Source organism: Lycorma delicatula, chromosome 4 (genome assembly GCF_047948215.1).
Source record: "Lycorma delicatula isolate Av1 chromosome 4, ASM4794821v1, whole genome shotgun sequence".
NCBI lineage: Eukaryota > Metazoa > Arthropoda > Insecta > Hemiptera > Fulgoridae > Lycorma > Lycorma delicatula.
The window spans coordinates 26604363-26626371 of NC_134458.1; the positions used below are offsets into that span (position 1 = coordinate 26604363).

Sequence of the window (22009 nt, forward strand, 5' to 3'; positions counted from 1 at the left end):
GTGATATCTGTGAGATGTAGGTGGCCATGCAGTTGGACTTCGTCTGATCCAATATCTGGAGAAGTGTTTTCCAGGAACATGCTAATGTCATGATAAGTGTTGTGGAGCACCATTTTGTTGAAAACTGAATCTTCCAGGAATCTTAGAAACAGCAAACATCTGAAACATGTAGACGCATGTGTGCCCTGTCACAGTGGACTCTATGAAAAAAACACTTCTCCGACACCATTTTTTCCCCATCATAGCCGACACTTACTTTCAGTATGTTCCTTTCATTCTTGATTACTGTATGGGGTTTGTTTTCGGTACAACAAATTTGACAGTTGTCTTTTAATTATCCCAAATGTATGAAAAGTATCCTCATCACTAAATAAAATATTATTAAGATTCTTTTTAATACGGTAATTATCTCTGCAGCAAACTGATATAATTGGTGGTAATCATTTGGTTTAATGTGAAGAAGCAGTTGTAATGTACACTTCCAAATGGAGTGCTTATGACCGATGTCGTGAACAGTAGAAAAAGGAATCTTCAGTCCGTAACTAGATCGCGTAATAGACTTATCGGGCAGTGAACATATCGCTTACTTTATGCACAGTCTCTTAACTAACTGAAACCTTCTGATGATTTCCAGTTTGTGAAACCCATCTTCTAGTCTCCAGTTCATATCCTTGGAATACAATAGATTTGGATGTAGGAGAATTGACATTCAATTCAGTTCATACAAATGCATAACTGATTGAAAGCAAAGCATGAACTGAATATTTTTTGTGGGGGTCTGCATCTTGATGGACTACTACAATTGCATTCAATTCGGTTTGTATATGCTGCTGACTCTAAGAGTATACTGAACAAATTTTTGAGATACATTCTGTCATTTGACCCTACATTTAAGAGATTACTATGACCGTTTTCTTAAATGTAGGCAATTAGTTTTGGATGCTTTCAGCCCAGACTTCCTGTATATAAAACGCATGGGTAGGTCTGATACATGCATATTGATAAAACATATATAATAAATATATTTACCTGTTATAAATTTGCAAAATAGTTTTGTTTTCCTAAAACATAGTTGTGATAATAAAGTTTCAACCAAATGTGTAAATATAAGATAAGTAAAGTACCTTATTATAATTAAGTTAACTCATTGATGATTAATTAATATCCAAAACCACTTTGATTATGAATATATCTTTAAAATATTCAATTTTTTTATACGTGTTAATGTTATTGTAATTCAAATAGTTTTACGTTATTCATAATTACCTTTGAATTATTAGTAATTTTTTATTTACAGGTTATTATTGATAAAGGAACCTCCAAGGGAAGTACCAAGAATCGCATTACTCAAAAGAGTTGTGTAAATAAATAATTCAGTATATGATGTAATTATGAAAGAAAAATCCATTGAATATAATCAAAGTTATAATTCAAAATCACATTTAAATATTCATACAAAAACGAAAAATTATGATTGTAATTTCTGCCAAAAATGTTTTAGTGATGTTTCTTAATTAAAGATGCATATTAATTTACACACCAAGGAGAAAAATTATGTATGTAAATTTTGTCAAAAGTCATTTAATATTAAAAGCAATTTAACGACACATCTTAATATTCATAAAAATGAGAGAAATTATGTTTGCAACTTTTGTCAAATGTCATTTAATTGTAAAAGCTATTTAAAGAGACATCTTAATAATCATACAAAAGAGAAAAATTTTATTTGTAACGTAATTATATTTGAAAAATTATGTATGTAAATTTTGTCAAAAATCATTTAATGCCAGAAGCAATTTAGAGACATGTAAATATTCATACAAAAGAATAAAAATAATGTTTGCAACTTTTGTCAGAAGTCTTTCAGGGAAAGTTATGCTTTAAAAGTACATTTAAATATTCACAGAAAAGAGAAAAATTATGTTTGTAACTTTTGTCAGTAGTCTTTTAATCAAAATTCTACTTTAAAATCACATTTAAGAATTCATACTAAGGGAAAAAATATATTTATAATTTTTGTCAAAAGTCGTTTAATAATAAAAATCATTTAAAGAGACATCGTAATATTCATACAAAAGAGGACAATTTTACTTGTAACTTCTGCCAAAAGTTGTTTTATCGCATTTGTGATTTTAAAAAACACATTTATTTCCACTCTAAAGAAAAAAATTAATGCTTGTAACATTTATCAAAAATCTTTTAAGTTTTTTAAGCATGGCACATTGGTATGTAATATTTTTATACATAAAAAATCTTTTAATAGTGTTATATTTTAGAAAGACATCTTAACGTTATTCTTATTAGAGAATCGTTATGACCTTTAAAATTCTTATAGTAAGAAAATTGATTAAGAAAAAATTAATAGCATTCTTTCAAGTGTGTGTAATTTAAGATTCGGATAACAAAATTTATTTAATGTTTATAATTTATTAACATTACATTTTTTTTACTTTTATATGTTGCAACTAAAGGTGGAGAGGTTTCAATTTATATATTACTGTATTTTATAATGTGTGGGTATGTTTATGAACATTTTAAGTCCAGAACCATGGCAATCAGAAAATTTGGTGTAAAGAGGTGTGTGTAAAGTTCTTAAGTGAGACTTGTTATACAAATCACAAGTTACATGTGTTTTTCTTGAACATTTTTTCCTCAAGTGCATTTTCACAAATAACAGTGACATGAATGAATTTAAAGCCTCATTGTGATTTTATATTAAAGTTAACTTATCTGATATCTGTGCCGCAACTAGTTTCACTGTTTTCCTCCATGCTTTTATGAATACCATCGTTTAATTTTAATGGTTCTGAAAATTCAAAATAAATTAAACTTTAGAAAAGGCAATAGAAATTGTTTGTTCAGTTTAAAAGATTATAATTTATCCAGCTTATTAATTTTACACATACTATTTGTTCCGCTCAAGATCTTCCCTTTATAAGCCACCCTGATGTATTTTCAAAGTTGTTTATTGATGTGCAATGTGTATTCTCTACAACTTTTGTAAGATTTTATAGATTACTGAAAGAAGAGAAATTCCTTTGAAATTATTAACTTCCATTTTGTCTCTTTTTTCTGTGTCCCAAATGTTCTAAAAATAATTTCTCTAATAGATCATATATTAATTATCTAATATTCATAATTTTAAACATTGCATTGTTCTCACCAGATGCTTTATTATTTTTTAGAAATATGATTATATATTCTTTATTTTTTGTTTATTTGGGGGATTTGAGTTTTTTAGTTAAGTTACTGGTTTCAAACAGTTGAGCTTTTCTTTGGGGTTCTTAGCTGTTTCAATAGTTTTTCATAATAATTTGCTAAAGTTTTTCTACACAAGTTTATTCGACTTAATTAAAAATATTTTTACTTAAATTTTATCTGCAATTAATTTTTTAGAAATTAATTTTCTTTGTGAGTAGACTTATTTTATTGTAATGAAATTCTCAATTTATTTAAATTTCAGTTTTAGAAATACACGTATAAAATATAATTGTAATTCTTATGTGATGATAATAATATTTTGTTTATAATATAACATATTTCAGAATTATGTATTTTGATTTTTTAATATATCTGTGAAATTGAAACTTATGGATTAAATGATAATTTATATATGTTTATTTAATTTTAAAAGTTGTATTATCTATTAATTTTCAAATGTACATTCCACGTGGTTCATTTTTTAATCTAATAAACAAAGTTTTACAGAAAACAGATTGTTTTTTTATTTAAAACATTCCTTTTTATAAAAATAAATAGATTGTATTATTAGTGTGACTGAATGCAAGTTTATTAAAAATATTTTGTGTTATTATGATCATTAAAACTAAATTAAGCTACCTTTTTTGCCCAACCTACATGGTGAAAGTGTTACTAAAGTATGTGTACATCCAGGTCCTTGGATTTCTGTAACCTTAACCTTTCCATTTTAAATGTTTAGTGTTCCAACTGCGGAGTTCTGATATTGGTGGCTTTTTATCAAAAAATAGATTGTTTTGAGATGCAGCATTTATAAAAATATCATTTTTTTGTTAATGAAAGTAACAACTAATTAAATGAAATAAGTTGTAAATATGTAATACACAATAAATAATTCAGACACATAAAGTATTCATAATGATGTGTTTACTGGTTCACTACTTTCACAACTGGCATCGTTCTGATGTGTGCTATACTAGATCATGTTTGTACATGTCTATACACATCTTAACCTGCACAACAGTAGCAGTGTTACCCTTTGAGTTAGCTCATTTGTTTCAATCATATTTACAATGCTCTAGGAGCTTTTACTTGACAATGGACAAAAAAAGTTTTAAAATATTAAAAAAAAATTAAAATAACAAACTGTGGGCGATAGAAAAATTCTGAATATATATTTGAAAACAGGATAAAAAACTACATTAAGTACACCTATTGATACTTGTGATACAAAAATCATGTTGACCAGTGTTATTTATTTATTGAAATTTTTTACTTGTTAATACTTGATGTGCAATAGATGAAAGGACCAGTTTATTGTGTAGATGTGAGTGGGTGTGTCCACATGCACAAGCATGTGATTAATAACATTACTATAATTATCATAAAAATAATAAATTCAGTATCAAATCTTATACCAAACAACATATGTGACATGTGCCTCTAATTTTTTTTTTTATATTAGTCCATTGTTTACACTAACTCTGATGTAAAATTGCCCTAAAAACTCAAAAACATTCTTGAGAGATATATCAGTAAAATATACCTGTTAAGATTCATGTATGCTTTCCTCTTTATTAATTGTAAATAAGCAAACTGTATCTTCTTATTTTTGTAAAAGTACATGAAGTGGTTATATTCATTTGGCCTATTTCACCAGCTAACTTTTATAATATTACTATTAATTATTGTATTGTGCAGTCTAATTATATATTTAATGTAGTCATCATCTACACTATCATCAACAATGCATTATTCATTTTAAACATAAAACTTCAAATATGAAACATGTAATGGTCATTATAACATATTAAACTTATATTTAAACAGATTGATCAATGACTATTTATTTTGATTCTGAACCGGCGAACTTATTATATAGAATAATGACATTTAACTAAGGTATTGAACCAAAGCGGTTTGTTATTCAACAATACCTTCAGAAAAAATGTAGTATTCTCTTAAATTCTGAAAGTTACAAGTATGAAACTACATTCAGTTAGAGTAGCGAGATTATTTTACAAGATCATATTGATGTTATAGCTGTATGTCCCTTATAGTAAATACAATTTTTCATAAAGTGGGAAAGATACAAGTAAGAAGCTACATATAGTTGTGGCAGTGAAATTATTTTGATGGACTACAATTGTATTCAATTCGGTTTGTATAGCTGCTGACTCTTAAGAGTATACTGAACAAATTTTTGAGATACATTCTGTCATTTGACCCTACATTTAAGAGATTACTATGACCGTTTTCTTAAATGTAGGCAATTAGTTTAGGATGCTTTCAGCCTAGACTTCCTGTATATAAAATGCATGGGTAGGTGTGATCAACATGCATATTGATAAAACTTATATAATAACTATATTTACCTGTTATAAATTTGCAAAATAGTTTTGTTTTCCTAAAACATACTTGTGATAATAAAGTTTTCAACCAAATGTGTAAATATAAGATAAGTAAAGTACCTTATTATAATAAAGTTAACTCATTTATAATTAATTAATATCCAAAACCACTTTGATTATGAATATATCTTAAAAATATTCAATTTTTTTAATACGTGTTTAGTGACTTTTTACAAGATATAATACTTAATGTTATTGGAATTCAAATAGTTTTACGTTATTCATAATTACCTTTGAATTATTAGTTATTTTTAATTTACAGGTTATTATTGATAAAGGAACCTACAAGGGAAGTACCAAGAATCGCATTACTCATAAGAGATGTGTAAATAATTCAGTATATGATGGAATTATGAAAGAAAAATCCATTGAATATAATCAAAGTTATAATTCAAAATCACATTTACATATTCATAAAAAACGAAAATTTATGATTGTAATTTCTGCCAAAAAAGTTTTAGTGATGTTTCTTATTTAAAGATGCATATTAATTTACACACCAAGGAGAAAAATTATGTATGTAAATTTTGTCAAAAGTCATTTAATTGTAAAAGCTATTTAAAGAGACATCTTAATAATCATACAAAAGAGAAAAATTATGTTTGTACATTTTGTGAGAAGTCTTTTAATCAAAGTTCTAATTTAAAATCGCTTTTAAATATTCATACTAAGCAGAAAAATTATATTTGTAACTTTTATCAGAAGTGTTTTTATGAAATTTCTAATTAAAATCTCATTTAAATATTCATACTAAGGAGAAAAATTATATTTGTAACGTTTGTCAAAAATCATTTAATGCCAGAAGCAATTTATAAAGACATCTTAATATATTCATACAAAAGAGGACGATTGTACTTGTAACTTCTGCCAAAAGTTGTTTTATCGCATTTGTGATTTTAAAAAACACATTTATTTCCACTCTAAAGAAAAAATTAATGTTTGTAACGTTTATCAAAAATCTTTTAAGTTTTTTAAGTATTGCACTATTGATATGTAATATTTTTATACATAAAAAATCTTTTAATAAAGTTATATTTTAGAAAGACATCTTAACGTTATTCTTATTAGAGAATCGTTATGACCTTTAAAATTCTTATAGTAAGAAAATTGATTAAGAAAAAATTAATAGCATTCTTTCAAGTGTGTGTAATTTAAGATTCGGATAACAAAATTTATTTAATGTTTATAATTTATTTAACATTACATTTTTCTCACTTTTATATGTTGCAACTAAAGGTGGAGAGGTTTCAATTTATATATTACTGTATTTTATAATGTGTGGGTATGTTTATGAACATTTTAAGTCCAGAACCATGGCAATCAGAAAATTTGGTGTAAAGAAGTGTGTGTAAAGTTCTTAAGTGAGACTTGTTATACAAATCACAAGTTACATGTGTTTTTCTTGAACATTTTTTCCTCAAGTGCATTTTCACAAATAACAGTGACATGAATGAATTTAAAGCCTCATTGTGATTTTATATTAAAGTTAACTTATCTGATATCTGTGCCGCAACTAGTTTCACTGTTTTCCTCCATGCTTTTATGAATACCATCGTTTAATTTTAATGGTTCTGAAAATTCAAAATAAATTAAACTTTAGAAAAGGCAATAGAAATTGTTTGTTCAGTTTAAAAGATTATAATTTATCCAGCTTATTAATTTTACACATACTATTTGTTCCGCACAAGATCTTCCCTTTCTAAACCACCCTGATGTATTCTCAAAGTTGTTTATTGATGTGCAATGTGTATTCTCTACAACTTTTGTAAGATTTTATAGATTACTGAAAGAAGAGAAATTCCTTTGAAATTATTAACTTCCATTTTGTCTCTTTTTTCTGTGTCCCAAATGTTCTAAAAATAATTTCTCTAATAGATCATATATTAATTATCTAATATTCATAATTTTAAACATTGCATTGTTATTCTCACCAGATGCTTTATTATTTTTTAGAAATATGATTATATATTCTTTATTTTTTGTTTATTTGGGGGATTTGAGTTTTTTAGTTAAGTTACTGGTTTCAAACAGTTGAGCTTTTCTTTGGGGTTCTTAGCTGTTTCAATAGTTTTTCATAATAATTTGCTAAAGTTTTTCTATCACAAGTTTATTCGACTTAATTAAAAATATTTTTACTTAAATTTTATCTGCAATTAATTTTTTAGAAATTAATTTTCTTTGTGAGTAGACTTATTTTATTGTAATGAAAATTTCAGTTTTAGAAATACACGTATAAAATATAAATTGTAAGTCTTATGTGATAATAATATTTTGTTTATAATATAAAATATTTCAGAATTATGTATTTTGTTTTTTTATTATATCTGTGAAATTGAAACTTATGGATTAAATGATAATTTATATATGTTTATTTAATTTTAAAAGTTGTATTATCGATTAATTTTCAAATGTACATTCCACGTGGTTCATTTTTTAATCTAATAAACAAAGTTTTACAGAAAACAGATTGTTTTTTTATTTAAAACATTCCTTTTTATAAAAATAAATAGATTGTATTAGTGTGACTGAATGCAAGTTTATTAAAAATATTTTGTGTTATTATGATCATTAAAACTAAATTAAGCTACCCTTTTTGCCCAACCTACATGGTGAAAGTGTTACTAAAGTATGTGTACATCCAGGTCCTTGGATTTCTGTAACCTTAACCTTTCCATTTTAAATGTTTAGTGTTCCAACTGTGGAGTTCTGATTTTGGTGGCATCTTATCAAAAAATAGATTGTTTTGAGATGCAGCATTTATAAAAATATCATTTTTTTATCTTTAGTGATCAAATAGTAATTAAGTGTCTTTAGGGGCATAATTAGAGGTTTTTAGGGGCATCGAATACTTCGGTCATTAGCCCCATCCCACTTCAAAAAAAAAAATTAAAAAAAGGTTCAATAAACACATTCTCATGAAAAAATGATCAAAATTTCACATTCTTCTATAATTTCAAATCCAAAAGTTACCGCCTAGGCTTTCCTTTCAGCCAACCTTTCTTGCGTTTTTCCATTCTGCGAACGGCCTCAACTTCCGATGACAGTGTGTCTGAGGCTTCGGACATGGCATCGTCTTCTCTTTCTGATGCCAATGACGTTCTGCCGGCTTACATCAGGTGATGAAAGCTTCATTGGTGCTGTAAGCATCGTTGCAATTGAATCTAAACTCGCAAGCGATGCACTTTTGGCGGCTGATGAACTTGATTCAATGTCTAAGGCTGTGCTTGGGCCGGCTGATACAGATGCTCTCGCCACAGCTGTTCTCTGAGCTTTTGGAGCCTCTGTACGTACAGTTTTATTATCGTCTGAGTCTGGTGCTTTTTCAATAATTACTTGCACCTTCATTTTGGTTGACTCAGATTTTTCTTGTACTCTTGTCACAGTATCACTTTGACTCGTCGTCAGAGTGATCTTTTGATCTTTGTCAGATAAATCAAGACTTTTCTTCATTACGTCTATTGATGGCGTTATAATCGAAGGTTTTGCCAGTTTTTTAAACTGCGCTGGTACGGGTCTTATGTCAACGATGTCATTCCGGGAATGAGCCTTCTCATGTTTACTTAGTTGTGTCTGATGAGTCGACTCGATCTTGGAATCGATGATTCTTTCTATCATTGTTGTGAGACTTGGTGCCATCGTATTAAGCAACTGCTTCACGTTGATTTTAGATTTGGGGGGGAGCAGCAGCTGCTTCTGCGAATGTAGTCGATGGTCTAGGTGTATGTAGATTGACAATCTTGTTTGCTTCAGGGTAGCTAACTTTTTGAAGCGTTTTAACTTTCTGAATGGCTGTTTCTAATTTGTATACCGGGCAGTTCCTAGATCGACAGTTGTGGTACCCTTTACAATTAATGCAGACTGGAGGGTCTTTACATGGATCACCCTCATGTATCTTCTTCCACATATACAAATTTCCTGCGCTTCACATCTAGCTGCAGTGTGTCCGAAACGTTGACACTTAAAACATCTCATCGGTTGCAGAATAAATGCCCGTACATCAAGCCGATGGATGCCAGCTCGTACCTTTTCAGGAAGATTTGGCCTATTGAATGTCAAAACATGCGAGGCCGAAGGAAGAATCTCACCATTCTATCTCATAGTAAGTCTGCGACAATGTGTCACTCCCTGACTAGACATTTCCTGCACTATTTCTTCTTCAGTACAGTTAAGAAGATCACGGCAAACAACAACTCTGGATGTATTAAGTGTACTATGCGGTTGGACAGTAACCGCAAATTCACCGATCTTCAACGCCTGGACTTTCTCGCTTTGCATGTCGTTGATAGTTTCGACATGTAATCCATTAAACGTCTTACGGATTTTCTTGACAGGACCACCAGCACAATTAGTAATCTTTCTAGCAATTAACAATGGACTTACCTTTTGGAAGTTACCATTCTCTTTCATAATGACCAAAAATCTTGGTTTGGGAACATTATTTCCAAACAAAGCTCTTCTTAAATCTTTACTGATTTTATCAGCATCTTTTCTCATCTTATCACTCTCCTTACTTTTTTCCTCTTCGCTTGTGGCGAATCGGCGTTTTCTAAACGAGGGTGTTTACGTGCACCCTCTGCCACGTTAGTTTGTTCAGGAATATTTATCCCTTCTGTAGCAAGGCTAGCCACCGGGGTACACCCCCACTCCAGGGCTACTAACCTTGGAGGTCCGATCCGGTACTCCGGTGGAACCGGCATATGTCCTGGCAAAGAGCGGATGCGCAGTCTCTGTACTGACTCCAGGCTCCTACTCATCGAAGCCTTTAGAGCTCCCATGCACCGACATACATGGGCACCATTGCTACATGCTTGCCATCGCAGGGGGCATGTAGACAACAGAAGGGTCTCCGTTACATCTGCAATAACATTGACCCTGGCCGCCACATCGCCAGTCTAAGTTTGGTATGTATCCACTTCCTAATCAATAAATTGTTCATATCCTGCAGGTAGCCGAAAAATCCAATCCGTCTGTTGACCTGAAGATGGAGACAGGCCAATAAAGTAATACATCCGAGGAATTTACTCGTTAGCCAGCTATACGTATTGTACATAAGTACAGCTGTTGCCGCCCTGGACGTGGAATGTAGATGTTGTGTTCCGGACGTGGGGATTACCTACCTCAGGGCAAATCTTTTATTTATCATTATTGTAATGTTACTTTATTTTCTTGTTATGGATAATAATTTAAAGATAATTTGTTCCAGCATTTTTTTTATTTTTTATTTTTGACTCATTTTCATTCTCTTTTTTTCAGTTCGTTTCTTGTTTACATGTGTTGTTTTTACACAAGTTTACATGTGTTTTAACCTAACAGAAAGTACATCAATGAAGTACTGAGAAAGTTCTTTTTGTCGGCTTCAAAAGCCTAAAATTTTTGTATTTTTTTAAAGTAAATTCCAACCTTGCAGTCTTGATCCTAACAGTTCAGCTTCATCTTTTCATAAATTTAAATCCCAAATCAAGTCATTTAATTCACGTTGTGATATAAGATGTGTCTTATTGGAAGATAATTCAAAATCAAAATCATTGTTGTTTTCTTCAGTACTGCCTGATTCTTCATCGCTGCTTTCCAAACATACATTCTCAGATGGCTCAGGAACCAGAATAATTTCACTATAGGTACAGGCCTGATTGTAGATTGCAATGAAGGGTATTTTACAGTCAGTATGTTTAGAATTTTTTACAAATTCCAGACACACTTGTTAAAAAAAAGTAACAATCGGTTACATGATCCTATCGTTCACACCAAACCATAGGTACACCAAATGGCAAAGCCTTTTGTGTACCTTTCAGCCATCCTATTAAACATACAGAAAAATTAATACATACTATATGAGGAGCCTGCATCTTATCCTGATCAATTTTACATTGAAAGTTCAATTGACATGCTTTTTTAATTAAAGGTGTAAATGTTTTTTTCTATTTGATTTTACGGTAAACTCGCCACATACATAACAAAGGCCACCCCCATCATATACACAATTTCGAGGCATTATGACACTGCACTATTAATAAACTTAAGACATCAATAAGACTGAACAAAATTAATTCATTCCTAAATTCAGTGCTTAATACAAACACAGCTGTGTTTTCAGCTACATGTTTTGGCCTATTTAGACATGATTAATATTGTCCGTGAAGGCTCACTCTTCAGTATTAGACATATGTGACACTCTTCAGTCACATATTAGACATGATGTCATAATATGTGACTGCGAACGGATTTAATTCTTTTTCTAGTATTGTTTATTTATATCTTACAAATTATGTTAAAATTAAGCGATAAAAAATGAGCTAACAAAATACAATATATAGGAGCTTAAAATGCTAACTTTACGGAAAAATGAAAAACATACTTTAATTAAAATAAAAAAAAATTTTCAAAAATGGTGGCCGATAGAAAGATTCTGAGTTCATACTTAAAACAGATTAAAATCATGTTTTACATGTTAATACACAAAAATTATGTTTATCAGTGTAATCAAAGAGGAACTTCTATTGTTTCAGTCACTTATACTTAGAGAATAATAGAAGGGCACATTAATAAACAATTTGAATACATCAGGACGGTTTAGAAAGGGAAGTTAATGAACACAACAAATAGTTTGTGTAAGATTAATAATCTGAGAAAGAATGGTGAAATATAAGAACTATATAATTATATTTTAAAAAGGTATGCGATTCTGCTGGTAGAAATGGACATAAATGTTAAACTTTTTAACTGAACAATTTCTACGCCTTTTCTAAAGTTAAATTTATTTTGAATTATCAGTACCATTAAATTCAAAAAATGCTTAAGGTAATGAGATTATGGTCCCTTTTAATTGTGTTCTAGATAGTAAAAAGAATGGAGGAAAACTAAATGCGGTAGGAAAAGTTTAGTTTACAAAAAGGACAATCTAGAAATTAGTAAAATTATGAATTCAACAGTCATATGAAATCAACAGTTTCAAAAAATAAAGACTGTACCCCATTTTTTATATAAAATTTTGATTTCTTCAACTGCACAGATTATAAACTACATAAATTTCATTATTTTACGAATTTGTGTCATATATTTACTAAAATGGGCACCCTGTCAACTACTAAAAATAAATATGATATCCATAAATTAAAATTTACTTCGTCTAGACAGCAATTCGTTGCAACACCTAGATCGCTGTATGCCAGCAAGTACCTGTCCACCATATTAAATCGATTGGAGCCTTAATTGGCTCCAAGCGATTTAATATGGTCAGCCATATACGTCTCTAGGTTAGCTTCACACAACAGTGCGGTAGGAGCCTTTTCCCTTAGGTAAACTACTGATGTCGGTTCAACGTAGAAACCACACCAAGGAACTTACACACAGTCCGACAATGCAGCTCTCGCCACATGTGAGTGGCCAATTTTACTCTTGACCTCTGAAGTTCCAGGGTGGCCCGGTCTCTGCCCTCCTCCCCTCCAACAAGAGCAGGGCAATCAAACATCAGGTGTTCATTTGACTGGACCTCCACGCAGACGCATAGATCATCAGCTGCAAGAAGCAACCGAAACAGATATTGGTTTAAATTAACATGGTTGGTGAGGACCCGGGCACCCGTTGTCCTTAAAAACGAGCTCCAGGGAAATCATCCCCCCAGATCCTGTATAAACTTATACAACGATCTTCTCTTAGTCGTAGTGTGCCATTCCAGCTGCCATTCTTCCATCACAAGGCTGGCAGCTTCTTCCGCAGGCGGGAGACGGGTTTAAATGAACGAAATTTAGATCCGGTGCATTGTGATCACCGTTCCGCTCCGGTACAGGCTCGGCTCGAAACTGCATCCAAGTACTTTGGCTCCCGACCTCTTCGCAATCTCCACATAGCTGCCCGAACTTTACCACTAAATCGAGTGGAAGAGCCTTTCCCAATATAGTGGTAGCCTTGTAGGAGGTTGTTTTAAAAACACCAGTGTTTTAAAAACAATTAAGGCTCTCTGCTGGGCACTCCTTAAATTTTGACAAGTGCTTTATTCATATGCAACCTATGCGCCCAAACTGGCGCCGCATATGAGGTCATGCTTTCGAAGACTACTCGGTACACCATGCCCAACAACCCATAGTCTTTCCGAGCAATCCTCCTAAGTTTGTGCATTATTGAGACGGCGTCCGCCGCTACTTGCCTAATGTGATTGCTAAACAGTAACTTTTCATCAAACAAAACACCTAGGTACTTATGAACTCTAACACGGCTGATTTCACAGTCTTTAATGTGAGGGTTACGACTGTACGATAATTTGTCTGCATCCTTGAAAAACATAAACAGTCTTGGGCACAGAAATCTTTAAATTTTAAATGTTCATCCAGCCCTCTGCGATTGACAAGGCCGCCTGCGCCCGGTCTTTCACCTGCGGTCGTGAATTACCACGAACTAAAAGAAGACAGTCATCAGCGAAAGACTGGGCCGTAACCCCTTCTGGAAATGTCAATCCCAGAAATCCATCGAATACCAGCTTCCACAGCAGGGTACCGAGAACGAAAACCTGCGGGCTTTCGCTGGTGACGGATTTTTCCACAACAAGGTACGCATACTTAAACAAGAGCCGTAAGGTTGACAAATAGTCACGTACCACGGACTGCAGGGCTACGGGAACATTGCGTTCCAACTCGTAGAGGACAGAACTCCAACACAAGGAAGGAAATGCTGCCTGTATGTCTATAAAAATTGCTAAAATATGTTTACAGTTAGCGCTTTCCACCTCGGAAATATAATTTAAGATGCAATCCTCGGTGCCAACCCCTTTCGTGAAGCCATACTGGCCTCGATTTAGAAAACAGTTCACCTCAATGGTTTCCCAGAGCTCCACGGGTTGAATATAGCTGATAAAACCGGTTGTAAGAGGAAATTTGAAATTTAAAAAGGAATTTTTTTTATTCGTGGACACACAATGAAGAGTTGTAATTACAGACCGGATACAATATTATTATTATTATTATAAGTTAATAATATCAAATGTAAAACTTAAAAATTGAACAACCATAATACAAAACAAATAAAATTAATAATTAAAACTTGCAATATCACAATGAAATAGCAATAGTAAAAATCTAGATTAAAACAAAATTACAATCTGGTATACGCCAAATAACATAAATATACAAAACACTACAATAACAAAGTATTCGAATACAGATGCAAGGTCTTAAGAAATTACAACGCAATCTATAAAACTGACATATTATTACCTGAAATATTTCTAAATATTTTATTTAGTTAGCCCTAATTTAAATTTCCGATGCAATGCTGCATAACAAACACAGCCATAAGGGATGTGGTATCCCTTACTGTTCTTAACTGGGTGAAGTTTATTGCTGATGGTAGCATTCCACTCACTTTCCCTCCACTCATCATGAACCATCCTCTTCAGAAAACAGACAAGATCATTCAAAACAATGCGATCAGTGAAAGCACCCTGCAAACAAGCTGCTGTTGTGGGCTATCAACGTGCCCATTGCCCATTGGCTGAAATTGTGTTATGGCTAGGGAAGCAGCAGAAGCTCACACTTGTATTACATTAAATCACCCAGAAATAACAGATTGAATCTCACAGGGAACAGGTAGTTGAAAGTATAAGTTACTAATTGCCTGAAAGGAACTCATGGAATCTGAACAGAAAAGTACGTGACGATATGTTTGTAATTATATTTAAGCCTTATTAATAGCACAGCTCCACAACAAAACACTGACGATGCTGGTAAGGCCAAACATGTATGTTCTGTGTCAATAGACATGCTTTCATAGTTTGACAACTACAAAAGCATTACCATGTTTAGAGCGATCTGTATAAACTATAGCATCCGGATTCATATTATTTAAAATAATATAAAATTCTTGTAAAATAACCTGATTCATATAACTTTTTATGATATTGACAAAAACTAAAGCAGTAATTTATAAAAAAAGAAGAGAGAGAGAGAGAGAGAGAGAGCTGCCAAAGATAATAATATTGAGATCTGTAGATAATTATATATCTACAGAAACCTAGGCGGTAAGCTCTGATGCCTAGCAGGGCACTAGTCTGGGGTGTTCCTCATATTGATTATGATGTGGGATGGAGAACACCATGTCAAAGGAGTTGGACAACCCATATAGGAGCACATCATTTAGTTTGTCTATACCAAAGAGTTGGCTTACTACTGTTCACTAAGAGACATACAACAGTGCTTGAACGAAACGCACCAGTAGCAAGATGGGCAAATGAATGATGGACTGCCGTGAGCATCCTCGTTCGAGTGGGGGCTTGTGTAGACAAATAAGCCACACAAACATACTCCAAGAAGGAACGGACCAGAGCTTGGTAGTATCGTAACATTCATACCTGATCAGCCACCCAACAAGTATTAGACAGAAATCTCAGCATGTCTAGCATTTTTAGAAATTTTACCTTCAGCTCCTTTATGTGACAATCACTGGTCAAAACAAAATCTTAAAATTCTAATCTGGATGCATGGTTCAAATAGTTCACCACATAAAAACAGATGAGGTCAACATCTTCCCTCAACCGAGAAAAGCAGATGCATTTTGTTTTCTCTAGGAAAACAGGCAATGTTTTAATAGATCCCTTCACAGAGATCATTGTTGTTTGCTGTGTTAATTGGTGTATTGAATTTTATATAATAGCGATTGATTGAAGTGGTTTTCAGTAAACCAGTATTGGTCTTAGTAGCAGAAGTAACCATTCTCTCCTTGCCTGTGCTCAATGTTACATTAGCAGATGTGTGAGACTTTACTTAGTCTAAAAGACCCTTTACCATTCTGGTTAGTTTTTTGTACATTGTTAGAGAGAGCCTGGACAAGACTAACACCAGGTTGTACAAGATTTCTCATGCTGGGCGATTTTCTGTATTCCTGATGAGCCAGAATTTAGGAATGAATTAATTTTGTTCAGTCTTATTGATGTCTTAAGTTTATTAATAGTGCAGTGTCATAATGCCTCGAAATTGTGTATATGATGGGGGTGGCCTTTGTTATGTATGTGGCGAGTTTACCGTAAAATCAAATAGAAAAAAACATTTACACCTTTAATTAAAAAAGCATGTCAATTGAACTTTCAATGTAAAATTGATCAGGATAAGATGCAGGCTCCTCATATAGTATGTATTAATTTTTCTGTATGTTTAATAGGATGGCTGAAAGGTACACAAAAGGCTTTGCCATTTGGTGTACCTATGGTTTGGTGTGAACGATAGGATCATGTAACCGATTGTTACTTTTTTTTAACAAGTGTGTCTGGAATTTGTAAAAAATTCTAAACATACTGACTGTAAAATACCCTTCATTGCAATCTACAATCAGGCCTGTACCTATAGTGAAATTATTCTGGTTCCTGAGCCATCTGAGAATGTATGTTTGGAAAGCAGCGATGAAGAATCAGGCAGTACTGAAGAAAACAACAATGATTTTGATTTTGAATTATCTTCCAATAAGACACATCTTATATCACAACGTGAATTAAATGACTTGATTTGGGATTTAAATTTATGAAAAGATGAAGCTGAACTGTTAGGATCAAGACTGCAAGGTTGGAATTTACTTCAAAAAAATACAAAAATTTTAGGCTTTTGAAGCCGACAAAAAGAACTTTCTCAGTACTTCATGGATGTACTTTCTGTTAGGTTAAAACACATGTAAACTTGTGTAAAAACAACACATGTAAACAAGAAACGAACTGAAAAAAAGAGAATGAAAATGAGTCAAAAATAAAAAATAAAAAAAATGCTGGAACAAATTATCTTTAAATTATTATCCATAACAAGAAAATAAAGTAACATTACAATAATGATAAATAAAAGATTTGCCCTGAGGTAGGTAATCCCCACGTCTGGAACACAACATCTACATTCCACGTCCAGGGCGGCAACAGCTGTACTTATGTACAATACGTATAGCTGGCTAACGGGGCTAACGAGTAAATTCCTCGGATGTATTACTTTATTGGCCATGTCTCACAACAATGATAGAAAGAATCATCGATTCCAAGATCGAGTCGACTCATCAGACACAACTAAGTAAACATGAGAAGGCTCATTCCCGGAATGACATCGTTGACATAAGACCCGTACCAGCGCAGTTTAAAAAACTGGCAAAACCTTCGATTATAACGCCATCAATAGACGTAATGAAGAAAAGTCTTGATTTATCTGACAAAGATCAAAAGATCACTCTGACGACGAGTCAAAGTGATACTGTGACAAGAGTACAAGAAAAATCTGAGTCAACCAAAATGAAGGTGCAAGTAATTATTGAAAAAGCACCAGACTCAGACGATAATAAAACTGTACGTACAGAGGCTCCAAAAGCTCAGAGAACAGCTGTGGCGAGAGCATCTGTATCAGCCGGCCCAAGCACAGCCTTAGACATTGAATCAAGTTCATCAGCCGCCAAAAGTGCATCGCTTGCGAGTTTAGATTCAATTGCAATGATGCTTACAGCACCAATGAAGCTTTCATCACCTGATGTAAGCCGGCAGAACGTCATTGGCATCAGAAAGAGAAGACGATGCCATGTCCGAAGCCTCAGACACACTGTCATCGGAAGTTGAGGCCGTTCGCAGAATGGAAAAACGCAAGAAAGGTTGGCTGAAAGGAAAGCCTAGGCGGTAACTTTTGGATTTGAAATTATAGAAGAATGTGAAATTTTGATCATTTTTTCATGAGAATGTGTTTATTGAACCTTTTTTTAATTTTTTTTTTTGAAGTGGGATGGGGCTAATGACCGAAGTATTCGATGCCCCTAAAAACCTCTAATTATGCCCCTAAAGACACTTAATTACTATTTGATCACTAAAGATAAAAAAATGATATTTTTATAAATGCTGCATCTCAAAACAATCTATTTTTTGATAAGATGACACCAAAATCAGAACTCCACAGTTGGAACACTAAACATTTAAAATGGAAAGGTTAAGGTTACAGAAATCCAAGGACCTGGATGTACACATACTTTAGTAACACTTTCACCATGTAGGTTGGGCAAAGAGGGTAGCTTAATTTAGTTTTAATGATCATAATAACACAAAATATTTTTAATAAACTTGCATTCAGTCACACTAATAATACAATCTATTTATTTTTATAAAAAGGAATGTTTTAAATAAAAAAAACAATCTGTTTTCTGTAAAACTTTGTTTATTAGATTAAAAAATGAAGCACGTGGAATGTACATTTGAAAATTAATCGATAATACAACTTTTAAAATTAAATAAACATATATAAATTATCATTTAATCCATAAGTTTCAATTTCACAGATATATTAAAAAATCAAAATACATAATTCTGAAATATTTTATATTATAAACAAAATATTATTACCATCACATAAGAATTACAATTATATTTTATACGTGTATTTCTAAAACTGAAATTTAAATAAATTGAGATTTTCATTACAATAAAATAAGTCTACTCACAAAGAAAATTAATTTCTAAAAAATTAATTGCAGATAAAATTTAAGTAAAAATATTTTTAATTAAGTCGAATAAACTTGTGTAGAAAAACTTTAGCAAATTATTATCAAAAACTATTGAAACAGCTAAGAACCCCAAAGAAAAGCTCAACTGTTTGAAACCAGTAACTTAACTAAAAAACTCAAATCCCCCAAATAAACAAAAAATAAAGAATATATAATCATATTTCTAAAAAATAATAAAGCATCTGGTGAGAATAACAATGCAATGTTTAAAATTATGAATATTAGATAATTAATATATGATCTATTAGAGAAATTATTTTTAGAACATTTGGGACACAGAAAAAAGAGACAAAATGGAAGTTAATAATTTCAAAGGAATTTCTCTTCTTTCAGTAATCTATAAAATCTTACAAAAGTTGTAGAGAATACACATTGCACATCAATAAACAACTTTGAGAATACATCAGGGTGGCTTAGAAAGGGAAGATCTTGTGCGGAACAAATAGTATGTGTAAAATTAATAAGCTGGATAAATTATAATCTTTTAAACTGAACAAACAATTTCTATTGCCTTTTCTAAAGTTTAATTTATTTTGAATTTTCAGAACCATTAAAATTAAACGATGGTATTCATAAAAGCATGGAGGAAAACAGTGAAACTAGTTGCGGCACAGATATCAGATAAGTTAACTTTAATATAAAATCACAATGAGGCTTTAAATTCATTCATGTCACTGTTATTTGTGAAAATGCACTTGAGGAAAAAATGTTCAAGAAAAACACATGTAACTTGTGATTTGTATAACAAGTCTCACTTAAGAACTTTACACACACCTCTTTACACCAAATTTTCTGATTGCCATGGTTCTGGACTTAAAATGTTCATAAACATACCCACACATTATAAAATACAGTAATATATAAATTGAAACCTCTCCACCTTTAGTTGCAACATATAAAAGTGAGAAAAATGTAATGTTAAATAAATTATAAACATTAAATAAATTTTGTTATCCGAATCTTAAATTACACACACTTGAAAGAAAGCTATTAATTTTTTCTTAATCAATTTTCTTACTATAAGAATTTTAAAGGTCATAACGATTCTCTAATAAGAATAACGTTAAGATGTCTTTCTAAAATATAACTCTATTAAAAGATTTTGTATGTATAAAAATATTACATGCCAATGTGCCATGCTTAAAAAACTTAAAAGATTTTTGATAAATGTTACAAGCATTAATTTTTTTCTTTAGAGTGGAAATAAATGTGTTTTTTAAAATCACAAATGCGATAAAACAACTTTTGGCAGAAGTTACAAGTAAAATCGTCCTCTTTTGTATGAATATTACGATGTCTCTTTAAATGATTTTTATTATTAAATGACTTTTGACAAAAATTATAAATATATTTTTTCCCCTAGTATGAATTCTTAAATGTGATTTTAAAGTAGAATTTTGATTACAAGACTACTGACAAAAGTTACAAACATAATTTTTCTCTTTTCTGTGAATATTTAAATGTACTTTTAAAGCATAACTTTCCCTGAAAGACTTCTGACAAAAGTTGCAAACATTATTTTTATTCTTTTGTATGAATATTTACATGTCTCTAAATTGCTTCTGGCATTAAATGATTTTTGACAAAATTTACATACATAATTTTTCAAATATAATTACGTTACAAATATAATTTTTCTCCTTAGTATGAATATTTAAATTAGAAATTTCATAAAAACACTTCTGACAAAAATTACAAATATAATTTTTCTCTTTTGTATGAATATTAATATGCGTGTCGAAACAAGTTTTATTATTAAATGACTTTTGACAAAAGTTACAAATATAACTTTTCTCCTTAGTATGAATATTTAAATGCGATTTTAAATTAGAACTTTGATTAAAAGACTTCTGACAGAATGTACAAACATAATTTATCTCTTTTGTATGAATATTTAAATGTAATTTAAATATTATATTTTATGTATTTAAATATATTTAAAATAGAACTTTGATTAAAAGACTTCTCACAAAATGTACAAACATAATTTTTCTCTTTTGTATGATCATTAAGATGTCTCTTTAAATAGCTTTTACAATTAAATGACATTTGACAAAAGTTGCAAACATAATTTCTCTCATTTTTATGAATATTAAGATGTGTCGTTAAATTGCTTTTAATATTAAATGACTTTTGACAAAATTTACATACATAATTTTTCTCCTTGGTGTGTAAATTAATATGCATCTTTAATTAAGAAACATCACTAAAACATTTTTGGCAGAAATTACAATCATAATTTTTCGTTTTTGTATGAATATTTAAATGTGATTTTGAATTATAACTTTGATTATATTCAATGGATTTTTCTTTCATAATTCCATCATATACTGAATTATTTATTTACACATCTCTTTTGAGTAATGCGATTCTTGGTACTTCCCTTGGAGGTTCCTGTAAATAAAAAATTACTAATAATTCAAAGGTAATTATGAATAACGTAAAACTATTTGAATTACAATAACATTAACACGTATAAAAAAATTGAATATTTTAAAGATATATTCATAATCAAAGTGGTTTTGGATATTAATTAATCATCAATGAGTTAACTTAATTATAATAAGGTACTTTACTTATCTTATATTTACACATTTGGTTGAAACTTTATTATCACAAGTATGTTTTAGGAAAACAAAACTATTTTGCAAATTTATAACAGGTAAATATATTTATTATATACGTTTTATCAATATGCATGTATCAGACCTACCCATGCGTTTTATATACAGGAAGTCTGGGCTGAAAGCATCCAAAACTAATTGCCTACATTTAAGAAAACGGTCATAGTAATCTCTTAAATGTAGGGTCAAATGACAGAATGTATCTCAAAAATTTGTTCAGTATACTCTTAGAGTCAGCAGCATATACAAACCGAATTGAATGCAATTGTAGTAGTCCATCAA

The 22009-nt window shown here is 31.1% G+C and overlaps 1 protein-coding gene across 1 annotated transcript in view; it reads left to right on the plus strand.

The window, feature by feature from the left end:
* Window positions 1-3465, plus strand: part of LOC142322587 (uncharacterized) — a 112775-nt gene extending 109310 nt beyond the window's left edge. The window contains exon 29 of the mRNA XM_075361663.1: window positions 1298-3465. Coding sequence (XP_075217778.1) covers window positions 1298-1372 — 75 coding nt within the window. The 3' untranslated portion in view covers window positions 1373-3465. The remainder of the gene's footprint in view (window positions 1-1297) is intronic.
* Window positions 3466-22009: the final 18544 nt, after the last annotated feature.